General features: G+C 36.8%; 5 protein-coding genes across 6 annotated transcripts; 1 reads left to right on the forward strand and 4 right to left on the reverse strand.

The window, feature by feature from the left end:
* The first annotated feature begins 843 nt into the window (after positions 1-843).
* Positions 844-5,658, forward strand: LOC141672244 (pentatricopeptide repeat-containing protein At3g13880). 2 transcript variants are annotated; one of them, XM_074478802.1, is made up of 4 exons: positions 844-3,085; positions 3,573-3,824; positions 4,412-4,523; positions 5,120-5,658. In XM_074478802.1, exon 1 carries the CDS (start codon positions 881-883, stop codon positions 2,891-2,893), a length of 2,013 nt encoding a protein of 670 aa, XP_074334903.1. In that variant the 5' UTR covers positions 844-880; the 3' UTR covers positions 2,894-3,085; positions 3,573-3,824; positions 4,412-4,523; positions 5,120-5,658. The 2 variants fall into 2 exon arrangements, with proteins under 2 accessions (XP_074334903.1, XP_074334911.1); XM_074478810.1 differs by lacking the exon at positions 4,412-4,523.
* Positions 5,659-5,955: 297 nt separating this feature from the next.
* LOC141712296 (putative F-box protein At3g20705) lies at positions 5,956-7,065 on the reverse strand. The gene has a single exon (XM_074515178.1). It carries the CDS (start codon positions 7,063-7,065, stop codon positions 5,956-5,958), a length of 1,110 nt encoding a protein of 369 aa, XP_074371279.1.
* A 329-nt stretch (positions 7,066-7,394) lies between these two features.
* On the reverse strand, positions 7,395-7,832 carry LOC141712305 (uncharacterized). Its single transcript, XM_074515190.1, has one exon. The coding sequence runs from the start codon at positions 7,830-7,832 to the stop codon at positions 7,395-7,397; it is 438 nt and encodes a 145-aa protein (XP_074371291.1).
* A 13,437-nt stretch (positions 7,833-21,269) lies between these two features.
* Positions 21,270-22,424, reverse strand: LOC141712314 (uncharacterized). The gene is made up of 3 exons (XM_074515201.1): positions 22,280-22,424; positions 21,965-22,083; positions 21,270-21,827 (listed from the first exon to the last, which is right to left on the reverse strand). The coding sequence occupies exons 1-3, from the start codon at positions 22,422-22,424 to the stop codon at positions 21,270-21,272; spliced, it is 822 nt and encodes a 273-aa protein (XP_074371302.1).
* Positions 22,425-22,475: 51 nt separating this feature from the next.
* Positions 22,476-23,204, reverse strand: LOC141712322 (uncharacterized). The gene has a single exon (XM_074515214.1). It carries the CDS (start codon positions 23,202-23,204, stop codon positions 22,476-22,478), a length of 729 nt encoding a protein of 242 aa, XP_074371315.1.
* Positions 23,205-23,949: the final 745 nt, after the last annotated feature.

A 23,949-nucleotide genomic window follows, 5' to 3' on the forward strand; every position in this document is an offset into this window, starting at 1 on the left:
TGACATGTCAGAGTATATGGCGAAGTAATTACGCTGGTGGTGTCAAAATTTTCATCAGCAAAAACATATTCTCTTTTAGAACTTGTATCAAACATCTGATACGCACATAATTCAGAAACGCATGATTCCGATGTAATTGTGGGTGGTGGTTCATACTCGTGTGAATAGTACATGCCAGGGTTACTCACCTGATGTTGGGGGAAAGAATATGCAGCTGGATAACATGGTGCAGTAACCCCTAAATTATTCACCGACATATCCGAGGAACACGGGCTCTGATACCAATTGTAACCAACCTGAGGGTTGGTTAACTCTTTGAAACCACTAAAAGGATTTGAACCATAAAGATTATCAGCTACTTGAAAATATTCATGGAAACTCATGTTTTATATATGTTCGATAACTGATAAAATAAGGGCAAAGTAATCAAATGAAACTGAACAAGGAAATGGAATTGACAGAATGAAAAGTACAAGACATAACAAAATTGAGAAGTACTGAATTGAAAATACAGGAATTGAAATGAACCGTAAAAGACAACTGATTTTTGACCTCTGTTGAAGTAGACCAAATCAGTATATATAGTCAGGCTCGTATGGGGTATCACTTTGACTTGGGCTTGTAATTGTGAATTGGTGGACGGTCCAAATGATCTCAGCTCTAGCCCAATTGGCCCACATATCTTCAGTTGGTTACGGCCTTTTTCTTTATATAAATATCAGTTTAGCAAAAAAAAACCACCTTCATTACATAAACTTTTTTTCCCGACACATTCAATATATAAAACTAGAATGGAATACATAGGTAATGCGGGGTAACATAATGCGTGTTACGAGTGTGGTATAAAAAACAGGAATATTTAGAACTTGCCTGGTGAGTTATGAAAAGCAAAAAGATTGTAAATTTAAGCCGAGCAATAACAACTTTTGCATGGAAAAACAACCCAATGACAATCCCACAAACTTCATTACAGTTAGATACATACATTCAACCCAATGAAAGAGACACTATATATTCATATAACAAAGAAATTGATTTTCAAGTAAAGTTTGGATCTTTAAGCCATGCACACAGACTGTTTGATGAAATGCGTGTGAGAGATGTTGTAACTTGGAATACAATGATATCTGGGTATAATAAACGTGGGTTTTATGAAGAAGCTCTTTTATTGTATAGAGATATGGTGTTTGAGGGGTGTTGTGAAAGTTCAAGTACTTTTTCATCTGTGTTGAGTGTGTGTTGTAATGCAGGCTGGTATCGACAAGGCCTTGAGATTTATTCGAGGGCGATTGTTCTTGGGTTTAGTTTGAATGTGTATGTTTGTAGTGCAGTGATTGATATTTATATGCGTATGGGTCTTTTTGATGTTGGTATGAGATTGTTTAGTGGTTTGCATGAGAGGAGCTTAGGTGTTTGGAATTTGGTTTTGCGGGGATGTTGTGATTCGGGTCGAATAGATGAGTTGTTTGGAGTTTTTGGGAGTATGACAAAGGAGGGTGTTAAGGGTAATGCACTTACGTTTTGTTATATAATTCGTGGGTGTGGAAATGAGGAGTTTGTTGAGGAAGGAAGACAGTTGCATTGTTATGTGGTGAAGAATGGATGGTGTGAGGTGAATATATTTGTTATGAATGCTTTGGTTGATTTTTATTCTGCTTGCGGATATTTAAATGATGCTGAGAAAGCATTTGAAGTTATTTTACCCGAGGATGTGATTTCATGGAACTCAATGGTCTCTGCATATGCAAATGATGGTTTCTCATTTGAAGCTTTTGAACACTTCAGTAAAATGCAATTTTGTGGGAAGAAGCCATCAGTGCGTTCTTTTGTGGGATTGTTAACTCTATGTCGTGAGGAGAAGAATCTTATATTAGGGAATCAGATACATTGTTCTGTCATCAAAACAGGGTCTGATTTTAGTAGTGCTTATGTGCAATCCGCTTTAATTGATATGTATGGGAAATGTGGCGAGATTGAGAGTTCAGTGTCTATATTTCAAGGGGATCCTGAGATCAGTCTTGAATCTTGCAACTCAATGATGACATCTCTGTTGCAGTGCAACATAGTTGAGGACGTCGTTGAGGACGTCGTTGAGTTCTTTGCTATGATGCTTTCCCAGGGAATTAGATTTGATGAAGTTAGTGTATCTACGACACTGAAAGCATTATCGATTTCCAGTTGTGCTAGCCTTATGGGCTGCACAATGCTGCATTGTTGTGTGATAAAATCAGGGTTTGTATCCGAATCGGCAGTTTCCTGCTCTTTAATTGATGCATATTCAAGATCTGGCCATGTTGAACACTCTCATCAGATATTTATAGAACTTCCCTCAGTAAATGTCATACTATTCACATCAATCATTAATGCATATGCCAGGAATGGAATGGGAATGCAAGGCCTTGAGATGCTTAAAGAAATGACCCAAAAAGGTGTGAAACCTGATAAAGTTACATTCTTGTGCGTATTAAATGGATGCAACCATTCAGGACTAGTTGAAGAAGGAAAAATGGTGTTTGATTTGATGAAAACTGTTCATGGAATACATCCGGACCAAAAGCATTATTCATGTATGGTTGATTTGTTTGGACGTGCAGGGTTGCTGGAAGATGCAGAAGAGCTTCTTAAACAAGCACCAATTAAGGATGATTCTGTACTATGGAGTTCGCTGTTGAGAAGTTGTAGGATCTACCGGAATGAGGATGTTGGTAGGAGAGTAACAAATATACTGATGGACCTTGAGCCCGAGGATCCTGAAATTTGGTTGCAAGCTTCTAACTTTTACTCTGAAATAGGAGAATTTGAAACTTCATCACATATTAGAGAGGTTGCAGTAGCAAGAAAGATGAGAATGGATATAGGTAACAGTTTAATTGAAATGCGGAGTAACTTGTAAATGCGTTTGGACCCTGCAGATTAGATCTAGCAGATGAATTTGAAAGTCTTCTACTTCTATCCGAAGCCCTATTATCATGCATCCAAGTTGTGTCTGATGCATGAATATGTTAGAAATGATTATTTCTCTGCTCAGAGACAATTGCAATACATTGAAGAAAGAGGAATATCATTATGGATGACAAAAAAGCAGGTACTAGTGAAATATTCATCTATCTTTACTTTTTACTTTCTTTGCAAAGCAATATTTCATGTTATGCATTTACTGACGTGATCATATGTACTATCTTTCATCATATTGCTATAAGCTGCTATAAGCTATAAAAAGAATCCATGGAAACACATTTCGATCAATTAATGTCAGTGCTCAGGACCACTAATTGAACTTGAAAGACTAAATCAAAAGTATCACAAATTCATACTTACACAGATGCACCTGAAGCCTAGGCATTTTAAAAATATCATTCATTTTGTCTACTTTCAAGCCGCAAAACACTCCACTTTTGCACTAATAAAATTCAGATTTCCGTTGTCTTCAAAAATTCCTTTTTTCTTCTCCTTTTTGGTGATAAGAAGTCAGTGGCATTTAATTATCAAAGAAACATGTCTGTATGAGTATTTAATTTTGTAATTAACAAATTTGAAAAAAAAATAAAAATTTGCACATTTTTTTTATTCAGGGCAACGTTCAACGTTGCACACCCTTGGCTCTGTCCAAGTCCATCCTTGCTGATAGTGGGTTATGGACACGAGGAAAGCAACATCTATTACAACACTGATGTCTGTGTGTGTCTTGATAACTTGGAAACTAAAGGACATGAAATCGAGCTCTTTGAGCTTCCATCATGGATAGGTGAAAAAACAGTAGCAAGATTCTTGTGAATATGGATGGTTCAGCTGCAGTGCGTGATGGAATTTCTGATGATACTCAGGTGACACACATACACACACATATTGATTCATGCAATATATGTATGCATACAGTTTATGTATATGCTCAGTCTAGAACAGAAGTAATTCTCGTAGCAGGCTTCAAATTACAGTACAGTCTAAGCTTTTTTATTTTGTCAAATTATAGAGGATTTTGTGTTTAGTATCAAAACCACCATGGTTTATTAATCATCGACTCGTATTGACATTTGAAACTACCACCATTTTAGTCTATGAAGATCTTTGACTCATATTGTGGAGTGCGTAGTTTTCTAATCATTATAGTGCAATCATTTTGCACAAGATGATAATTGCTTAAAGTAGCATATATGGTGATCGGGTTTTGGTATTTGATATTCACAGTACGACTGCATATTAGTTATCAATATCAGCTAAAATATTAAGAAGATAATGTCTTGCGGACCTGGTGACTATTAGGTATTATTTGATGCGAACATATTATGAATTGTGTTTATTGGCATTATCTCTTACCCTTAAATCAGCAATAATACTTTGGAAGTTGCATATAATTAGTCAATTATAATGGTGTACCTTACTTGTTTTGGTCCCTATGTTTTTGGTGTACCAGCCTTGGAAGCCTTGGAAGGGCGGCAACTTAACTGGTATAGATACAAAGTAGTTCTGGACACCACCATAGGCTTTTACTAACAGTCTCAGACGTCAGTAATGAGACTTGGCAGGTGATAATTGTTTGATACTTTAGTGATTTAATCCTCAATTTGATCATTAATTTCACATCCTGTAAATCGAGATTCAAGGAGATGTCACTAATCTGTCCATCCCCAAATAGTAGCCTCCGCTGCTATTGCAAAAAAGTAAAATAAAATTTTCCATTATTAGTTGTCTATCTCTACTTTTAATATATGTATTACTAACTTAGTCTTTTAGTTCTTATCCCCACTGTCTATTCTACACAAAAACATTAAACTAATCCAATAAATTTGTGAACTGAAATGAGAATATAGAAGTTGAATTTTTGTTTAAGATGCTATTGTTCTTAAGAGAGCCTACTAAAAAGGCACATGGGAGTATTATTCAAACTTTATGATCATTATAATTATCAAAAAGAAATAATTTATGATCATAACTTTTTAACTTTTGCTTCTTAGTTAACATTGTGAGGAAGTCTTATCTTTAGTAAATTTCTTACAATTATATAGTGTCAAAGCAATTTTTTTTAGTATAAATAAGCTACTGAGTTTTTATTTACCCGAGTTCTTAAGTTGTTGTTTGCACAGTAAAAACACATGGAACTATCTTGGTTTTTTGGATGCAGGGAGATCTGGTTTATGTCCACAAGTAAGCTGCCAGAGGCCATGCAATTTGCATGCAGTAACAAAGTTCCTTGCACCCACACATTCCCAAACAACATCAACTAAGGGAGAATGAATGGCACAGCCGAGACTTGCTGCAATGTTGCCACAGGCTTTCGGGTATGGATATATGTGTGTGTGTGTGTGCGCAAACTCCCGCAGATGCCAACAGAGATTGCACATTGAACACTGCGAAGATCAGTTTTCAGTGTATAGAGGAGAGCTTCTTACAGATAATGAGCTCTGACTTGGCTTCTTATACACTTGACCTCTCAGCTTCTTGAATATTCGATGCCTCTCAAGGGAATGATTTCATCATGTAGAATGGTAGAATTTATAGCAGAGCGTAATGGGGTTTGTTGAAGTTGTGCCTTTGTGTGAAATTAAAGCATTTATCATTTTAATGAGATAGATTTCTAGTCATAGGCCAAAACCTGCAGATAATTATTTATTGATAATAATAATGCCAGTGGTAAACATAACAAATTTGTAGTACTATATATTTGGTTCAACATTCTGGAAATAGAGTCGCCATTCAATATCTCTTTAAAACTGCTATCTTTTAAAATAATACTAAAAATATCACCCGAGATCAATTACTTCCTTCCAAATAACAAAACAAAACAAAGATATCCATAGAGAGGGGAAGATGCAGATTTACGACAAATTATCAAATCAAACATACTGTGAAACCTGTGAAAAGAAATCTGGTCCAGATTGTGCATTAGCTCAAGCTCATAACATATGAATAACATATAACATTTCCAGAGCATGAAAACAGGAAATAATAGCAGAGCTACTAACATGGCGCCGTAGCATCCCCAGTCCAGTAGTCAGAGTCTCCATCATTAAGTAGAACAAGTGTCTCGACAAAAGGCCGCATCCAACTAATACAACGCAGAGATGATGAACAGAAATCCTTGAATTTAAGGTCCTCAACGTTACATACCAATATCTGCGGATGCTTGTTCCTCTGAAACAGAAGTTCACTGCTGTTGTTTCTAACACCTATTAGAGAAGCTCCTGTTTCGCTTCCTTCAAACTCAATCGTGTATAGTTGGTTCAAATCCCCGTCAAACACCCGTACATCACGAGTCACATACTTACCACACGGAATACATTCATATCGTAAAACAAAAAGATCAGTGAGACTATGACTATGAGCTTCTGATGTAAGAAGAACAAACCTTGATTTACCTTTCTCTTCTAGCCAAATTACATTTTCTTTAAACTTGCCCGTATTTATATCGAAAGAGATAAATTTCCAAGTAAGATGTCCCCAGAGCCAATAAAGAGTACCATTTACATGTACTATCAAATCCCCATCATACATCCCTAGATAAGGACCCCTAGTAGTGATTAAATTCCATGAATTAGTACTCAAACAATACACCTCAACTTTAGATGTCTTTGTAGGGTTGATCTTAACGACTTTGTAATCATTAGCCTTACTGTCGAACCAAAATCCATAGCCAGCATCCTTTTCGTAAAATTTAGGTTTCGGGAGATCTTTGAACTTTCGAATAGAGGGATTCCATAAACATATAATCCTAGGACGAACATCAAACTTGGTAGTAAATTTGAAGCAAATTATTCCGTTAATGCTCCCAATTATCGAAACGCGTTCAATATTGCGGGGAAATTTTATATCATGATACGTTCGAAGTGTTCCGCAATCATTATATTGTACTGAAAAACGAGGGTGATCTTCACTATAAGAGCAAAGAGAAAGCTCTCTTTTGTTATTATTTGGATTCGAGAGGTGAAATTCTATAAACTGAGGAGATTTTATTAGAGCATACCATGATTTGCAGACGGAAGTGCATGTTAGAGTAGACTTTATGCATGACAAGTTTACAAAGATCTTCTCTGTAATATGACCAGGCAACGATGAAAAATCAGCTGCCATGCGCACGTAAACCCCACACTCAACGCCGATTCACAAAACCCTACTTTGTTACGTAACGTCGACATAAAACAATCAGTAATATTAACCTTCTCCAATTATGCTTGCTTATGTAGGCCATATTTACTTTATTAATAACATGGGCTGCGCTTTTAACTCGCACAAAATAAATTCCTATATATAATTTTTTTTTTTTTGAAATAAACGTACGTACTTGCATAAATTAAAATTCCTCGGAAGCTAGATTACACATAATGAAATTTGGAGCAATATCTATCCACTCCTCTCCTCCAGACCTGACGTAGAATAAGCAGCCCTTACTAACAAATGAGCTATATTATTCGCAGACCTACTAACACTTCATCAAAGTGTTTAATAATATCCTTACAATCATCAATAATCATATGAAAGTAAGAATTACCACTGCCACCATTCACCGCATCCACCACCATTTTAGCATCACATTCAAAGATACATTTGGTCTTTCTCCATGGCATAATCCAAGATAAAGCCTCCCTCAACCCGATTGCCTCCGCCTCCCTTGGTTGAAACTGGCCTTGAAGCACAGCAGTTTTAGCACGAAGAAAACGACCACAGTCATCACGGGCAATACACCCCACATCGACCTGAGATGCACCTGGTATACATGCAGCATCCGAGTTTATTTTAATCCACCCATCTGGTGGTTTGCACCATACCCTGATTCCATTCGTTTGATGCCCCAGGCCTGCACTTTTTTCCTCCCTTGACTTGTTCCAATCTGCAATCATATTACATGCTTGCGCCCTTACTCCAAACACTGATTTGTTTACACGATTTCACACCCTACTATTCCCCCTATTCCACAAAATCCAGCACAACACCCCAACCATAGCAATCTGTTCTGCACTTCCTAACTGCAGCACCCGTTTAAACACTTGTAAAACTGATTCATTACCATCTGTCATGACTAAATTACTAAGTCCAACCGAATTCCATAACTCAACTGCAAAACCACATTGAAACAAGATATGTTTGTCATCCTCCACAGCCTGTTGACACCAAGAACAAACTGCAGTGATGTTTATTCTTTTGCTCACCAAAGCTGCAGCAGTGGGTAAACAATTTCACACTCGCCATAGAAAATTTATAACCTTGCCAGGGAGCTGTAATTTCCACACCTTGTTCCAAAAATTTCTATCTGGACACTCACTTTCCCCCCTTAACTTTCTATAACAGCTTCGTACTGTAAATTCACCTTTGTCATCAAGTAGCCACATCCACGAGTCTTCCCTTTGTCGTTGTGATATATGCACCTGCTTTATAAGATCTATGCCTCTTTCATTACAGATGTCACGAAGAACTTCATCATCCCATTCCCTACGATCTTCCACAAATAAATTACATACTCTATTCCAAGTACTCTGGCATTTCAGTTGTAAGATACCCATTTTCTGGGCTTGGTAACCATGGTATGTGCCAAATCTTAGTACTTTGTCCATCCTTTATACGACGACGACAGCCTTGCCTAATCACCCCTTGCGTCTCTGTTAGATATATTTGTGATGCCATATCTAATGATGATTTGTGTTTAGTTTTCAGATCTTAAATAACAGGACAAATCAGGACTTAACTGGAAATCAGTACTTATACTGAAGTCAGGACTTAAGATATCAGAACTTAAGTTGTCAGAACTTAAGTTATCAGAAGATATTTATCAGGAGATAATATCAGGATTTAAGGAGACTTTTAGATAAGGAAGGCGGCTGATTGAAGGAAAGAAGATCGAGACTAAAACAAGAAGAGATATGCATGAAGAAGAATTCTATGAAGAATAGAATACTTGGAAGAAAAGATAACTAGTTGATATATTTTAGGATGCAGACTTATGTTCGATATCAATTAGAAGATTATCTTGTAACTGTGTGTCTATATAAACACAGCATAGGGTTTACACTAGATGTGTTATCTAATTCGAGAATATTATTCATTGTAACCCTAGCAGCTCTCGTGATAATTTGTTCATCAGTGAGAGAGAACAGTTCTTTGTAACAGAGTTTATTATGTTGAATAAAATCTGTGTTCTGTTACTTGAGTTCTTATATTCGATTTGATTGTAGTAAACACTGTATTCAACCCCCTTCTACAGTGTGTGTGACCTAACAAGTGGTATCAGAGAAATCTGTTAACATACATATAGCAAAGATCCAAAAACAATCATGTCTGAAGAAACGCAAACTCTAACCAAGCCCACCAAAACTGAAGAAACTCCAAAGACTCAAATCCATAATCGATATGAGACTATTAGGGTTCCCATACTTCTGAGTATCCCATATGGAAGGTGAGGATGTCTATGTTTCTGGAAGCTACAGATCCATAATACCTTGACAGAATTAATGAAGGACCACATAAGCCAACCAAGCTCTCTGTTGTAGTTGCAGATCAGCCAGCACAGACTGTACCAAAGGAGAAAAGTGAATATACAGTTGAAGATATCTCATTTATTGCAAAGGATGCAAAGGTAAAATATTTGCTGCATAGTGCCATTGATAATGTCATGTCAAACAGGGTAATTAACTGCAAGACTGCAAAGGAGATATGGGATGCTTTGGAGACAAGATGTCAGGGAACTGATTCAATTAAGAAGAACCGGAGGACTATACTCACTCAAGAGTATGAGCACTTTGACTCAAAACCTGATGAGTCATTAACTGGTTTATATGACAGATTTGTCAAACTCTTTAATGATCTGTCACCGGTGGATAAGGAATATGACCTTGAAGATACTAATCTTAAATTCCTTTTAGCTCTTCCTGAAAGTTGGGATTTGAAGGCAACTACTATAAGAGACAACTATGCTCTTGATGAAACTACTCTTAATGAAATTTATGGTATGCTCAAAACTCATGAACTTGAGATGGATCAAAGAAGCAAGAGGCATGGGAGAAAGTCAAGAATAGTTGCTCTTAAGGCTGAGAAGGAATCCCCTAAAGTGGCTGTCTCAAAAAAAGGCAAATGAAAGGCTCTCATCACAAAGTCTGATACTGAGTCATCAAGTTCTGATAGTGATGAGGATTCAGAAACTGAAAGTCTATCTGAGATGGATGCTGATGAAGAGATGATGAAATTGTGTGCTCTTATAGTGAAATGTATCACAAAGACAGCTTACAGGAAATTCAGTTCGGGAAAGAAGTTTTCCAGGAAAAGTGGAAGTTCTGATAAGAAGGGATTCATAAAATCTGAAGGCAAAGCTGGAAAGTCTGACAGAGGAGACTACTCAAATGTTAAATGCTACAATTGTGGTGAGAAAGGCCACATATCTCCTGACTGTAAGAAAGGAAAAGGTGACAAAGGCAAAGCACTTGTCACAAAGAAGAAAAGCTGGACAGACACTTCAGATTCTGAAAGTGAGGTGAACTATTCTTTGATGGCAAATGCTGATAGCAGTTCTGAAGCTGCTGAGTTAAAGGTACCTCAAACAACTTATGCTTTTCATACTGATGATATTACTGAGTTAGAAAAGGAAAGAGAGATTATCAGGACTTGGACTAACTCTGGAAGAACAACTCAGAATTTGTTAAGTAGTGGAAACTGGAAAGAGGGCTTAGGTTATGGAGATGATAAGAATAATAAAGGAACTGTAGAAATTGAGCCTATAGTTGTTAGACAAAAGCCAAAGGTAAATCATGTTAAGTTTGTAGCTGTAAAGTCTGATATTGATAAATCAAAAGTTAAAGAGAAATTAACTTCTGACAAACCAAAACAGGATAAGCCAACTAAAGTTAATATAGGCTTAATGACAAAGAAGCAGCTTAAGCATAAGCTGAAAGATGTTAAGAATGTAAACAAGGTAAAACCACCAAGGAAAAATAGGAATGGAAATGAAGGTATGAATAAAAACAATGATTATAAGCCTGTTCCTAATGCTCCTAGAAATAAATGTTATAACTGTGGAAATTCTAACCATCTAGCTTCTTTTTGCAGGAAGAATAAAAACATAAACTCCTTACCTTCAAAATCAGGAGTTAAGAGTCAGTCTGTTAGATATAGGCCACAAAATCCTTATTTTTATTGTGGTAGTTTATGGCATTCCATTTATACTTTGAAGGAATATCATAGTTTGTACTATGATTATTATCAAATAAACCTTCTTTAAAGAAAGTTAGCATTATTCCTTCTAGTGTAAGTTCTGATGCAAAGTCTGATACTGTAAATTCTGATAAGAAACATGTTAATATAAACTCTGATGTTAAATCTGCTGCAAATGTTAACAAACTTAATAAGGCCAAAGGATCCAAGCAAGTCTGGGTCCTTAAAACTAATCATTTGTAGTCTTTGTGATTGCAGGGCAAGAGGAAAAACATCCTAGTTCTGGACAATGGATATTCAGGACATATGACTGGAAATAAAGCCCTGCTATCAGACTTTGTGGAGAAAGCTGGCCCAGGTGTTTCTTATGGAGATGGCAACATGGGAAAAACTCTGGGATATGGCAATATCAATCTTGGAAATGTCATCATTGAAAAAGTTATTCTGTGAAGAACACTGTGAAGTTGTGAGCAAATCTACATGCAAAGTTGTTCTGAAAGGATACAGGCATGGTAACATTTATGAAGCCAAGCTTTCAACAAGTTTTGATGGTTCTGCAATCTGTCTGTTAAGGAGAGCATCAATTGAAGAAAGCTGGAATTGGCACAAGAAACTCTCTCATTTAAATTTTAACAATATAAATGAACTTGTCAAGAAAGATCTTGTGAGAGGACTGCCAAAATCAGTATTTGCTCCTGATGGCCTTTGTGATTCCTGTCAAAAGGCAAAACAAAGAAAATCTTCATTCAAGAGCAAGACTGAATCTTCAATTCTTGAGCCTTATCACCTACTACATGTTGATCTATTTGGTCTAGTGAATGTCATGTCTATTGCAAAGAAGAAATATGATATGGTCATAGTGGATGAGTTCACCAGATACACATGGGTGTATTTCTTGCACACAAAAAGTGAAACTGCATCTATCTTGATTGATCATGTCAAACAACTGGATAAATTTGTTAAAGACTCTGTGAAAATCATAAGAAGTGATAATGGCACTGAGTTCAAGAATTTGATTATGGAAGAGTTCTGCAAAGACCATGGAATCAAGCAGGAATTTTCTGCTCCTGGAACTCCACAGCAAAATGGAGTTGTTGAAAGAAAGAATAGAACTCTTATTGAAGTTGCATGAACTATGCTTGATGAAGTAAAGTTACCAACCTATTTTTGGGCTGAAGCTGTGCAGACTGCTTGTTTTACTCAGAATGCAACACTTATCAACAAGCATGGAAAAACACCATATGAGACGGTGAAGAAAAAAAAGCCAAATCTGAAGTATTTTCATGTATTTGGATTCAAGTGTTTTGTTCTTAAGACTCATCCTGAACAACTATCCAAATTTGATCTAAAAGCCGATGAAGGAATTTTTGTTGGATATCCACTTTGCACAAAAACCTTCAGAGTCTACAATTTAAGAACAAGGGTTGTCATGGAATCTATCAATGTCTCTTTTAATGATAAGAAGATTACAGGACTTGAAGATTTCAATGATCATGATCAGCTGAGATTTGAGAATGAAATTTTAAATTCTGATTCTGTAAATCATGACATTCTAAATCCTGACAGTCTAAATCCTGATACTGCAAACTCTGATGGGTTAAACTCTAATGTTATTGAAACTGTGGTGACTATACCAAAGGAAAATGCACCTGTGCAGGGGGAGCATATTGAAAATCCAACCACATCTCAAGAATCATCAGAAACTAGAACAGGCTCTTTAAGTTCTGATTCATCAAGTTCTGATGGGCCAAGTTCTGATAATTCTGGAAACTCGAATTCTGATTCATCAAGTTCTGATGGGCCAAATTCTGATAATTCTAGAAACTCAATTTCTGAATGATCCAACTCAGAGAGCATAATTTCAGGGGAGTATCAGAAAATGTTGATGGAGACAGCATGGATCATGGGGGAGCATCCATTTCTAGATATAATCTTCCATCTGCAAGGAAGTGGACTAAAGCACATACACCTGACTTGATTATTGGAGATCCTGAAGCAGGTATAAGAACTAGAACATCAACATCAAATGAGTGTCTCTATCACTCTTTTCTTTCTCAGGCTGAACCAAAAAAAGTGGAAGAAGCTCTTTAAGATGCTGATTGGGTGCAAGCAATGCAGGAAGAGTTAAATGAATTTGAAAGAAATAAAGTCTGGACCCTAGTGCCAAGACCAAAGAACAGATCAGTTGTTGGTACAAAGTGGGTGTTCAGAAACAAAACTGATAGTGATGGCATAATTACAGGGAATAAAGCAAGTCTGGTTGCAAAAGGATATTCTCAACATGAGGGAATTGATTATGATGAAACATTTGCACCAGTTTCTAGATTGGAAGCCATACGGATATTTTTGGCTTATGTTGCTCACAAAAAGTTTACAGTCTTTCAAATGGATGTAAAAAGTGCTTTTCTTAATGGAGAATTGGAAGAAGAAGTATATGTTGAACAACCTCCAGGTTTTATAGATTCAAAATTTCCTCATCATGTCTACAGACTTGATAAAGCACTTTATGGCCTTAAGCAAGCTCCAAGAGCATGGTATGAGACATTAGCTCAGTTTCTTCTGGAAAATGGATTTAACAGATGGACTATTGACAAAACTTTATTCTATCTCAACCATGGAAAGGACTTACTTTTGGTGCAGATATATGTTGATGATATCATTTTTGGTTCTACAAATGACAGACTTTGTAAAAGGTTTGCCAAGCTAATGTAGTCAAGATATCAAATGAGTATGATGGGAGAACTTAGCTATTTTATGGGCCTTCAAGTCAAGCATAATGAAGAAGGAACTTTTATTTGTCAATCTAAGTACACCAGAAATTTGTTGAAGAAATTTGGAATGCAAGATTGTTCAAGTGCATCTACTCCTATGGCCACTGCAACAAAATTGGATAAGGATACTGGTATATTAGTAGACATTACTGATTACAGAGGTATGATTGGCTCATTACTCTATCTAACTGCAAGTAGACCTGATATCATGTATGCTACTTATCTTTGTGCAAGATTTCAAGCAGATCCAAGAGAACCTCACTTAACAGCTGTAAAAAAAAATTCAAGTACCTTAAGGGTACAGCTGATATAGGATTGTGGTATCCTAGGGAATCAGACTTTAAGCTAATAGGTTACTCAGATACAGATTTTGCAGGATGCAAAATTGACAGGAAAAGCACAAGTGGAAGCTGCCAATTTCTTGGAGGCAGATTGGTTTCTTGGTTTAGCAAGAAATAATAGTCAATTTCCACATCAACTGCAGAAGCAGAATACATTGATGCAGGAAGCTGTTGTGCACAGATTCTTTGGATGAAGAATCAGTTACTGGATTATGGGTTAATATATTCTAAAATCCCTATCTACTGTGATAATCAAAGTGCTATTGCTATGACAGGTAATTCAGTTCAACACTCAATGACAAAGCACATCAGCATTTGGTACCACTTGATAAGGGAACATGTGATGGAGGGTACAGTGGAATTGCACTTTGTTCCAACAGATCAACAACTAGCAGATATCTTCACAAAACCACCGTGTGAGGCTACTTTTACAAGATTGGTAAATGAACTTGGAATAGTTTCAGGTTCTTTCTCTAAATCTGCTTAGTTTATGTTCTGATACATCAGACTTTATGATCAGTATTTACAGATATTATTATCTTTGTGTATTCTGTGCTTAAATTGAAATTTTCTAAGTGCTGATTGTTGTCTGATGTGAATTTCTAAACTCTGATAGTGATATGAATGTTTCTGTGACTATTCAATCCAATGAGGATAACTGTGCTAGATGTTGACCTAGTAGTCTTGAATATACTAAAGATCCCATGTTTGAAGTAATTGTTTATGTGGAAATTTTTAACACAAGCAAATTCTGATATTGAGCTTGGTTAGGTTTACTTTGTGTATCTTATTACTAAGTCAAAAACTAAGAATGGTGCTTCTTATCTGTTAAGTTCTGATGTTGGTAAATCTTATGGATGTACTAAGTGCTGATAAACCTCACTTATCAAAAGAAAAAGAAAAAGAAAAGAAATAAAAATCAGGTACTCCTTTGAGATCTAGAGAAAAATACATGTGGAAGAGAAGACCCAAGTGCATTGCTGGTATTAAGTAATATGCATTAGAAAAGTAAAATAAATTTTCTTGGTGACTTTTCACATTCTCTGATTACTGGAGAGATACTCTGATAACAGCATAAATTTTGATAAGCAGTCGTGACTCACTTACACTGAGAAGCCACTGTAAAAAGGAATTTCAAAAGATGCATAAAATGAGCACAAAATAGTTGAGGTAGACTTATGCATGAACTCATTCTATAGTAGACTTCAGAATAATGACAGATTTTGAGCAAAGTTCTTAGTTATGCCTTATTTATAAGATGTACTGAAGTGAATCAGACTTTACTCTTTGTCTGATATTTAGCTTAATGCACACACTTGCACTCCATATGAATGATGAAAATTACTGTGGTGATCAATGTTGTTTTAGATGAACAGTCCAAGTGTCAGTTGCATAAATTCTAAGGACAAGTTCTGATGGAAGTTTTGATGATTAAGTTCTGTTATAACCATATCAGTATTTGTGTGAAGAATTATAGAAATAAATATTCACCTTTTGAGTTAAGAAGCCATATTCTGATGACTTTTAAATTCTGATAATAATCAAGTTATGATGCTAACGTGGCAGTGTTTATTCACTTGGTTTTCTTTTAAGTCATTACTTATACGGTTATATTTTTCAGAATATTGGATTATGTGAGATAAAGCAGTAATAATCATTTATTTAGTGGGAACAGTTTCTTTTTGAAAAAAACTGAACGTGCAAAGTAATCATTACTTATTTACCGTGCCCATTAACTTTTGTCTTAACTGCTGCATGGTTGACAGGTGTAAGGTCTGTTCCACTTCTCAATAACTATTGTCACGTGGGTTGTCTAAGTAAAAGAGATAAAAGATTTTCAAATCTTTTATTCATATATCTATTCTATTCAATCTCTCTCTTTTTCTTATTCTCTCACATTTTTTGATGGTTTTCTTTACATACATTTTCTCAAACACCTTTCAGGCACTCTAACTTCTCACTTATTTCTGATGGCGCCCAAGGATTTAATTGTTGATGGAGCCAAGTTTGTACCAAATAACTATGCTGTAATCTTGAATAAGGCTGAAACTCCATCAGATCTGCACTTTGTGCAAGATTTCTTAGCTAATAGTGAGATTGGGTACACTTTGACCCAACCTCAATCTATTTCAAGCAAACAAGTGTTGACGTTTTGGCGAACTGGGCTATTTGATAATGGTGGTGCTGCTGGATCACCAAGCATAATTTTTACATCAGGAGATGTCGAGCATGTGGTTACTAAATCGGTTGTTCGTAAAGCTCTCCATTTACCTGAAGACTGTACATTCTCAACAGTGGAGGAGCCGGTTTTACAGTAGCTTATGACAAGTTTGGGCTATGAGCAAAGCTTGGGAAAGCTAGGTCAACTGAAACGATCTTATATCAGAAAGGAATGGAGCTTTTTCTTTGACTGTATCAATAAGGCATCCGCCAATAAATGCTCCAACTTTGATGCTATTCCCATAATGAGTCAGCAAATCGGGTATGCCCTTATCAATCAAACTCATTTTGATTATGCAAGTGTTGTGCTAGGTTTCATAAGGGATAGGATGATAGAAGATAGGAATGTAGTCTATTTTTCTAGATTCTGTCAGCTTATATATACTTTTTATTGTGCTGATGAACCCCAACCAGCCAGTAATTTAATTTCACCCTTTAAGCTTGCAAAAATAGCCTTTAATGACATGTTAAACTCTGATACTAAGAAGAGAGTTTTGAGACCATTACAAATCCCTCAATCAGTAAAACAAATCTTAGTAAATGTTGATCCACAAACTTACACATCTGTCTACCCTGATGTCCAACCCACCACCACATCACAGCCACCAAAACAGTCATCAGAACATACCATCTCTCATCAACCTCAAATAAAACCACAACCTTCAGCACATCCGGTGAAACCTTCATCTTCAAAACCCAAGAGGACACAGTATGTGCCTCAGTCTCAGTAGAAGAGAAGGAGAATTATTCTGAGAGATGAGTCAGATACTGAGGAACAGGTTCCAATATCAGAACATGTTATTGTAGAAGCTGAGAAGATCTCTTCTCAGAAAGATACTGAAACTGGGAGTTCTAGGCCCCTCAAAAGGCTTAGAAAGCTAAATTCTGATGATGAAGCTCCCAAAGTATCTACTTCAGCAAAGAGACTTAAAAACAAAGAGCCAGGAGGGCTGTAAGTGAATCATCACACTCTGAAGAAATCCTGGAAGCAACAACTAAGGAAGGGGGTCAAGAATCTCTGATCCCAACAGAACCTATAGTAATTGAATTACTTCCCACTACTGAATCAGCTCACAAGTCTCCTATTCAAGAATAAGAGGATATTCCAGAGCAAGTGCCCACACCTCCTGTGTCTCCTATTAATGATCCAGTACATGCTGAAGACCCAGGTACAAGTGCTGAAATAGACATACATAACTTGGTTGTGCCTGAGGTTCTGTACTTGGAAGCTCCACCAACTCAACTCACTCCACCAACAACACCAATTTTGGATGCTGATTTCAATGCAGATATTCCAACAACACCAGTTCTGAATCTAGATGATGAAGATCAGATTATAGGTGGGCATCAAAATTTGGATGTTGATCAGAACTTAGTTGCAGATCAGAATTTAGAGGATGATGTTGAAACCTTTATAGCCTCACATACTGTTATTCTATCAGAGGATGCTGATACTGCAGGCTCTGTAAGTTCTGATGCTGACAATGCTGAAATTACTGGTGAAGCTGCTACAAATGTAGATGCTGATGCAGCTGGTCCATCTGGACATGCACCTCAACAAGCTCCATGCAAAGTTGATCTAATCAAGAAGTTTGTTAGAGAGGATGCACCAGTACCTTGGAGTGAAACTCCTAGAGGAAAGGAGTGGACTAAGGAGTGGAACAAAGTTAATTTTGTTCCTACTGAAAAAATTCTTGCTGAGCACCTGGCCAAAGCTGATGAAATGTTGATAAATGATGATTTCAAGGCACAACTTAGAGTTACTGCATTGAGTACCAGGAATCTTCAAGCTCAACACTCAATAACTCATGACAAGGTGAACAAAATTCAAGAATCACTGATCCAGCAAGATATGAATGTAAAATTGGAAAAGAACAGATATTTTAAGTCAGCCTTTGACCGAATTGGGTATATTAAAAAGACTCAGGAGAAGCAACAAGATCAGATTTCTGAAATTCTAAAGAATCAAGCTTCTCAGCAAACTCAACTCAATGAGATTCGATCCTTAGTGGAATTGCTTGTCTCTCTTCTTCTACCTGCTGATGCCGAAAAGGGGGAGAAAGTGATTAAGTCCAAATGCAAATCTAGTCAAGTACTGAAGGGTAAGGATGATGGAAATGATGACCAGGGAAACTCTGAAAAGGATAGAGGTCATGGTCAAGGCAAAGGTTCTTCATCAAGGACAGCTGAAACTTCTATACAGAGATCAACCTCTGATGCTGATAGAAGAATAAGTTCTGGTAAACAAGTTCTGACAAAGCCTGATGTTCCTACACAGGGTGAAAGTCAAGAGTTTATGCAGAAACTGAAGCTCAAGGGGAAGAAAACAATAGTTTCTATCAAGACCCTAAGTTACAGAAGCTGGATGAAGAAATTTCAAAGAGATTATTTCTTAAAGAAAATCCAGGAATGGACTTTGAAAGTCTAAAGGAAGAAGAAGCCAGATTTAAAGCAGAAAATGTCAAATCCAAGTCTAAAGCTTCCAAAGCCTAAGGGTATTGTGATTAAGGAGAAGACAAATTCTGAGGCAACCAAAGCCAAATCACAAGTGGAGGTAGATCCAAGATCCAAGGGCAAAGCAAAAATTGATGAACCTGTAAATGTATACATGCCAATCATGGATGAAGAAATAATTAATGATGAAGATACTAGTCGGATTTTGAAGAAAAATGATATTCAAACAACCTCTGACAGAGCTCATGTTGTTCAAGATCAGGACTTAGTAAAATCTGATATTACAGTGAAGCAAGCAACCTCTGACATAGCTCAATTTGGTTTGATATCAGAAGATAAAGAAAAGGAAACCTCTGACATTGCTCATATTGAACCTTCAAGGATGTTACTACCTGGTTTTACCAAAGCTCAACAATCTACTCAACTTTTGAAGACTACATCAAGTGGTTTTGATGCAAGAGTTATTAGAGGAAAGGAAGCTAGAGACAAATCAGGATTGGGTAGTTCTAAAGAGAAGAGAGTAAACAATACTACCAATGATCCAACTTCCTTAAGTGAACCAGGAGTAGGAGAAACTCCTGAAAGATTGAATCAACTTGAATCTGTACAAATGGTTTACCACTCTATTTTGAAAGAAGATGTCATGTTATACTTTATGACAGATGAGAGGGTATTCCAAATTAGGAAGAATGCTATTCGATTGAAGTATTTTGAAGAATTGCAACATGTGTTATTTCTACTTCAAGTGAAAAACAGATCAACAAATGGTGCTGCCAGTTATTTAAAATATGATATTCAAAGGCAGAACAAACTTTACTCCGTAAAGTCTGATAGGCCATACTTTCCTAAATACAGAGATCATAATGGTGATATTGTTGAAATGAAGTCTAATACTGCAAAAATCATCACTACATTTTCTGGTATTAAGGGACTTGAATTCAATCTAGAGTCTGATAAAGCCTATATCATCAGACTGAATCAGGATATAAGAAAAGCTAAAATAAATGATCTCAGGGCTGCTATCTTCCAAACAGGTGAAGATACAGTTGAACTTAAAGATGCTAAAAGGAGGATGGTCAATGAACTTGAATATGCTGAGAGAACACTTTTGAAGAACTATATCAGAACAACTCCTGACATCAAAGAGATCAGAAATTGAAGCCAAGTCAAAGATCTACAACTGCTTAAATTCTGAAGTATATACAGACTGAAGCTGATATCAAACTTTAAGGATGGTAAAGCTATAAGGACTGTAAGTTGTAGTTATCTAGTCAAATTCTCATGCATTTGTACTTAATGTTTTTGACATAATCAAATATCTGTTGAACTTGTATATTATGATAATTTACAAGTAGGGGAGATTTTTAGATATATTTGTGATGCCATGTCTAATAATGAGTTGTGTTTAGTTTTCAGATCTTAACTAACAGGACAAATCAGGACTTAACTGGAAATCAGTACTTAAACTGAAGTCAGGACTTAAGATATCAGAACTTAAGTTGTCAAAACTTAAGTTATCAGAAGATATTTATTAGGAGATAATATCAGGACTTAAGGAGACTTTCAGATAAGGAAGGCGGCTGATTGAAGGAAAGAAGATCGAGACTAAAACAAGAAGAGATATGCATGAAGAAGAATTCTATGAAGAATAGAATACTTGGAAGAAAAGATAACTAGTTGATATATTTTAGGATGCAGACTTATGTTCGATATTAATTAGAAGATTATCTTGTAATTGTGTGTGTATATAAACACAGCATAGGGTTTACACTAGATGTGTTATCTAATTTGAGAATATTATTCATTGTAACCCTGACAGCTCTCGTGATAATTTGTTCATCACTGAGAGAGAACAGTTCTTTGTAACAGAGTTTATTGTGTTGAATAAAATCTGTGTTCTGTTACTTGAGTTCTTATATTCGATTTGATTGTAGTAAACACTGTATTCAACCTCCTTCTACAGTGTGTGTGACCTAACAGTCTCAAAAATACTCTTCCATACATAGCTCAGATTAGCACCAATACGAGCATTAAGAAAATCTGAGTTCGGGAAATATCTTGCCCGCATTAAGCGAGTCACCAATGGGTTTATATTATTTATTAGCCTCCAAGCATGTTTCGCCAACATAGCTAAATTAAAATCCTTTAGCTTTATAAAACCCAAACCACCATCTTCCTTCACCAAACAAAGCCTGTCCCAAGACATCCACCTAATACCCTTATTCTGACCCCCATTTCCCCACCAAAATGCATTCATTTTCCTTTCAATATCCTCACAAATCTCCAATGGTATTAGAAAGATGTTCATCCAAAATTTGGAAGAACTTGCGCCGCTGATTTCAGCAATATCAATTTACCAGCTTTCGAGATATGTTGATGCTGCCACCCTTGGATTTTTTTGTTGTACTCTCTCCGTTAAGAAAGAGAAAGTTGCAACTTTTCTCCGACCGATACACCTAGGCATACCAAGATTAGTTCCTGGAGTTTGAATCACGTTAACCCCAAGCTGCTCACAAACCTCCTCTTTATCCATATCACTCGTATTTGGCGAGAAAATAATAGTCGACTTTAATCTGTTAATCACCTGGCCCGATACATCTTCATAACAATCCAAAATTCTTTTCATGACATTCGCCTCCGGTTTATTAGCTCTAAAGAAAAAATAACAGTCATCAGCAAATAGAAGATGAGAAATAGCAGGAACACCTCTAGCTATCACACAACCATACAACAACCTTGCATCTTCATTCCTCCGAATAATAGAGCTTAGACCTTCTGCACATAGAATATAGAGATACGGTGATATCGGATCACCTTGCCGTACCCCTCTCTGCGGAACTACATCTCCAAACACGCTAGCATTGTGTACAAAGCTGTAAAAAACTGATGTAACAAGGTTCATAACTCTGTCCTTCCAAATTTCGCTAAAACCAAATTTTTGCAACATATTTCTGATAAAACTCCATCTATCGTATGCTTGGAGATATCGATTTTAAAGCCTGCCACCCCATTCTTTCCTTGTGTAAGCCGTTTCATATAATGATTTACCTCAAAAGCAATAAGAGCATTATCTGTTAACAATCGACCTTCAACAAAAGCACTTTGTTTATCAAATATCAGCTTCCCCAGGCATGGTTTGAGTCTATTTGACGACTTTTGAAACGATCCTAATCAAGACATTACATAAAGATATGGGTCTTAACTCTGTCATCACAGTCGGGACTTTCACTTTCGGTAGTAAACAGACTAGAGTTTGATTCGTTCCAACTGATAATTCCCCTGTAACCATGAAACGTTGGCACACCTTAATCACATCATTACCTACTATACTCCAAAAATTCTGGTAAAACGCCAGATTCAAACCGTCTGGCCCAGGTGATTTTTCCGGATGCATTGAGAAAATAGCCTCTTTCACCTCTATATCCGTAACTGCTGCTATAAGATCTGCATTTTCATTTTCTGTAACCTGGTTCACCCTTTCCCGATCTGATAAAACTCCACCTGACATCGACGATTGAAATAACCGAGAGAAGTAACTCGTAACCACCTCCTGAATATCTTATGGCGTATCCTTCCATTCCCCGTTTTCATTTTTGATACGCCTAAAAGAATTACTATTTTTCCGCATTGAGGCATACCGATGGAAAAAACGTGTGTTCTGGTCTCCTTCTTGGAGCCAGAACTGTTTCGCCCTCTGTCTCCAGTAAATTTCTTTCCTTTCCAACAAATTTAGATACTCCCATCGCATTGCATTGTAATCTTGAATACCCATAACATCCCTTCGAGACCTCAATCTTCTCAACTTTTCACGACACTCTATTAATTTTCTTTTAAACTCCCGACTAGTTCCTCCACCCCATTCCTCCAAACGAAAACAACAGTAACTAATTTTATCAATAATATGTTTGCCTTCCATGGACTCCCAACTGTTTTTAACCAACCAAAAACATTCTTTTTCTCTAAGCCATACATTCTCAAATTTAAAACGCTTGTTTCGAGGCACATAAACTTGTTTATTTAACTGCAAATAGAGAGGTAAGTGATCTGATGTGGCTATCTCCAAGACTCTTACTTCTGCAGCTGGAAATATATTGCACCACTCCTGATTCGCCAAACCCCGATCTAATCGCTCCTGCACCCAATTTTCTATCCCTCTAGATCTCTCCCACGTATACTTTTCACCAACAAAGCCCAAGTCTACCAAACCACAATCAGTAATCGTATCCGTAAAACCATATAAACATCTACGCGGATGCTCTCTTCCACCCCTTTTTTCATCAGCAAGCATAAAGGTCGTTAAAATCACCAATAATACATCATGACAACTCGGATTGATTTTCCAAAGTACGAATTATCTCCCACGACTCACTACGCCTACTACGCTCTGGGCACCCATAGAATCCAGTATATCTCCAATGCCCAACTTGATCATTCCCAACTTCAAAAACGATAAAATGATGACTACTCTTCTTTATTTCACAGGCACCTTCATTCCTCCATAGAAGCGCCAATCCCCCACTGTGCCCATGAGCATCAAAAACCCAGCACCCTGTAAAACTTATTTCCCTACAGACTTTATTTACTTTATTTTTTGTGGCTAACATTTCTGATAAAAAAATAAAACTAGGCTTCAGCTAATGGGTAATTTCTTTTAAGAATTGGATTGTACGTGGTTTACCCAGCCCACGACAGTTCCAAACCAAGACGCTCATTTTTCTAGGCGGGCCTGCTCCACCGGACCCGCCTTTTGCACATTTTTTGGCCCATTTGCTTGAATAGGCCCATTCAAAATATCATCCTCATTGTCTCCCACAATATTTGCTATATCCACCCGCCTCCTCTTGGGATCCAATACAATTAACTCATTTTCAAATTTATTCTCCCCCGTAACATTCTCCAACTGATTAACAACTATGTCATCTCCCAACATATCCCGTTCCTTACGCTGAACAACCTTAATCACCCCATCATCTCCTAAGATTTCGGCTAATTTTCCGTCAACTTCCATGAAACTCGCCTCCGCCTTATCCTTT

Source organism: Apium graveolens, chromosome 1 (genome assembly GCF_009905375.1).
Source record: "Apium graveolens cultivar Ventura chromosome 1, ASM990537v1, whole genome shotgun sequence".
In the NCBI taxonomy this organism is placed as follows: domain Eukaryota; kingdom Viridiplantae; phylum Streptophyta; class Magnoliopsida; order Apiales; family Apiaceae; genus Apium; species Apium graveolens.

What these genes read in the sequence shown, in the direction of transcription:
- LOC141672244 (XM_074478802.1), top strand. Translation starts at nt 881, where the DNA reads ATGAAAAGCAAAAAGATTGTAAATTTAAGCCGAGCAATAACAACTTTT.
- LOC141712296 (XM_074515178.1), bottom strand. Translation starts at nt 7,065, where the DNA reads ATGGCAGCTGATTTTTCATCGTTGCCTGGTCATATTACAGAGAAGATC.
- LOC141712305 (XM_074515190.1), bottom strand. Translation starts at nt 7,832, where the DNA reads ATGATTGCAGATTGGAACAAGTCAAGGGAGGAAAAAAGTGCAGGCCTG.
- LOC141712314 (XM_074515201.1), bottom strand. Translation starts at nt 22,424, where the DNA reads ATGTCAGGTGGAGTTTTATCAGATCGGGAAAGGGTGAACCAGGTTACA. An exon ending in AAAATCACCTGGGCCAGACG is followed by an intron (nt 22,084 to 22,279) that starts GTTTGAATCTGG and finishes TGTCTTGATTAG; the next exon opens with GATCGTTTCAAAAGTCGTCA. An exon ending in ATGCTCTTATTGCTTTTGAG is followed by an intron (nt 21,828 to 21,964) that starts GTAAATCATTAT and finishes GAAATTTGGAAG; the next exon opens with GACAGAGTTATGAACCTTGT.
- LOC141712322 (XM_074515214.1), bottom strand. Translation starts at nt 23,204, where the DNA reads ATGCTTGCTGATGAAAAAAGGGGTGGAAGAGAGCATCCGCGTAGATGT.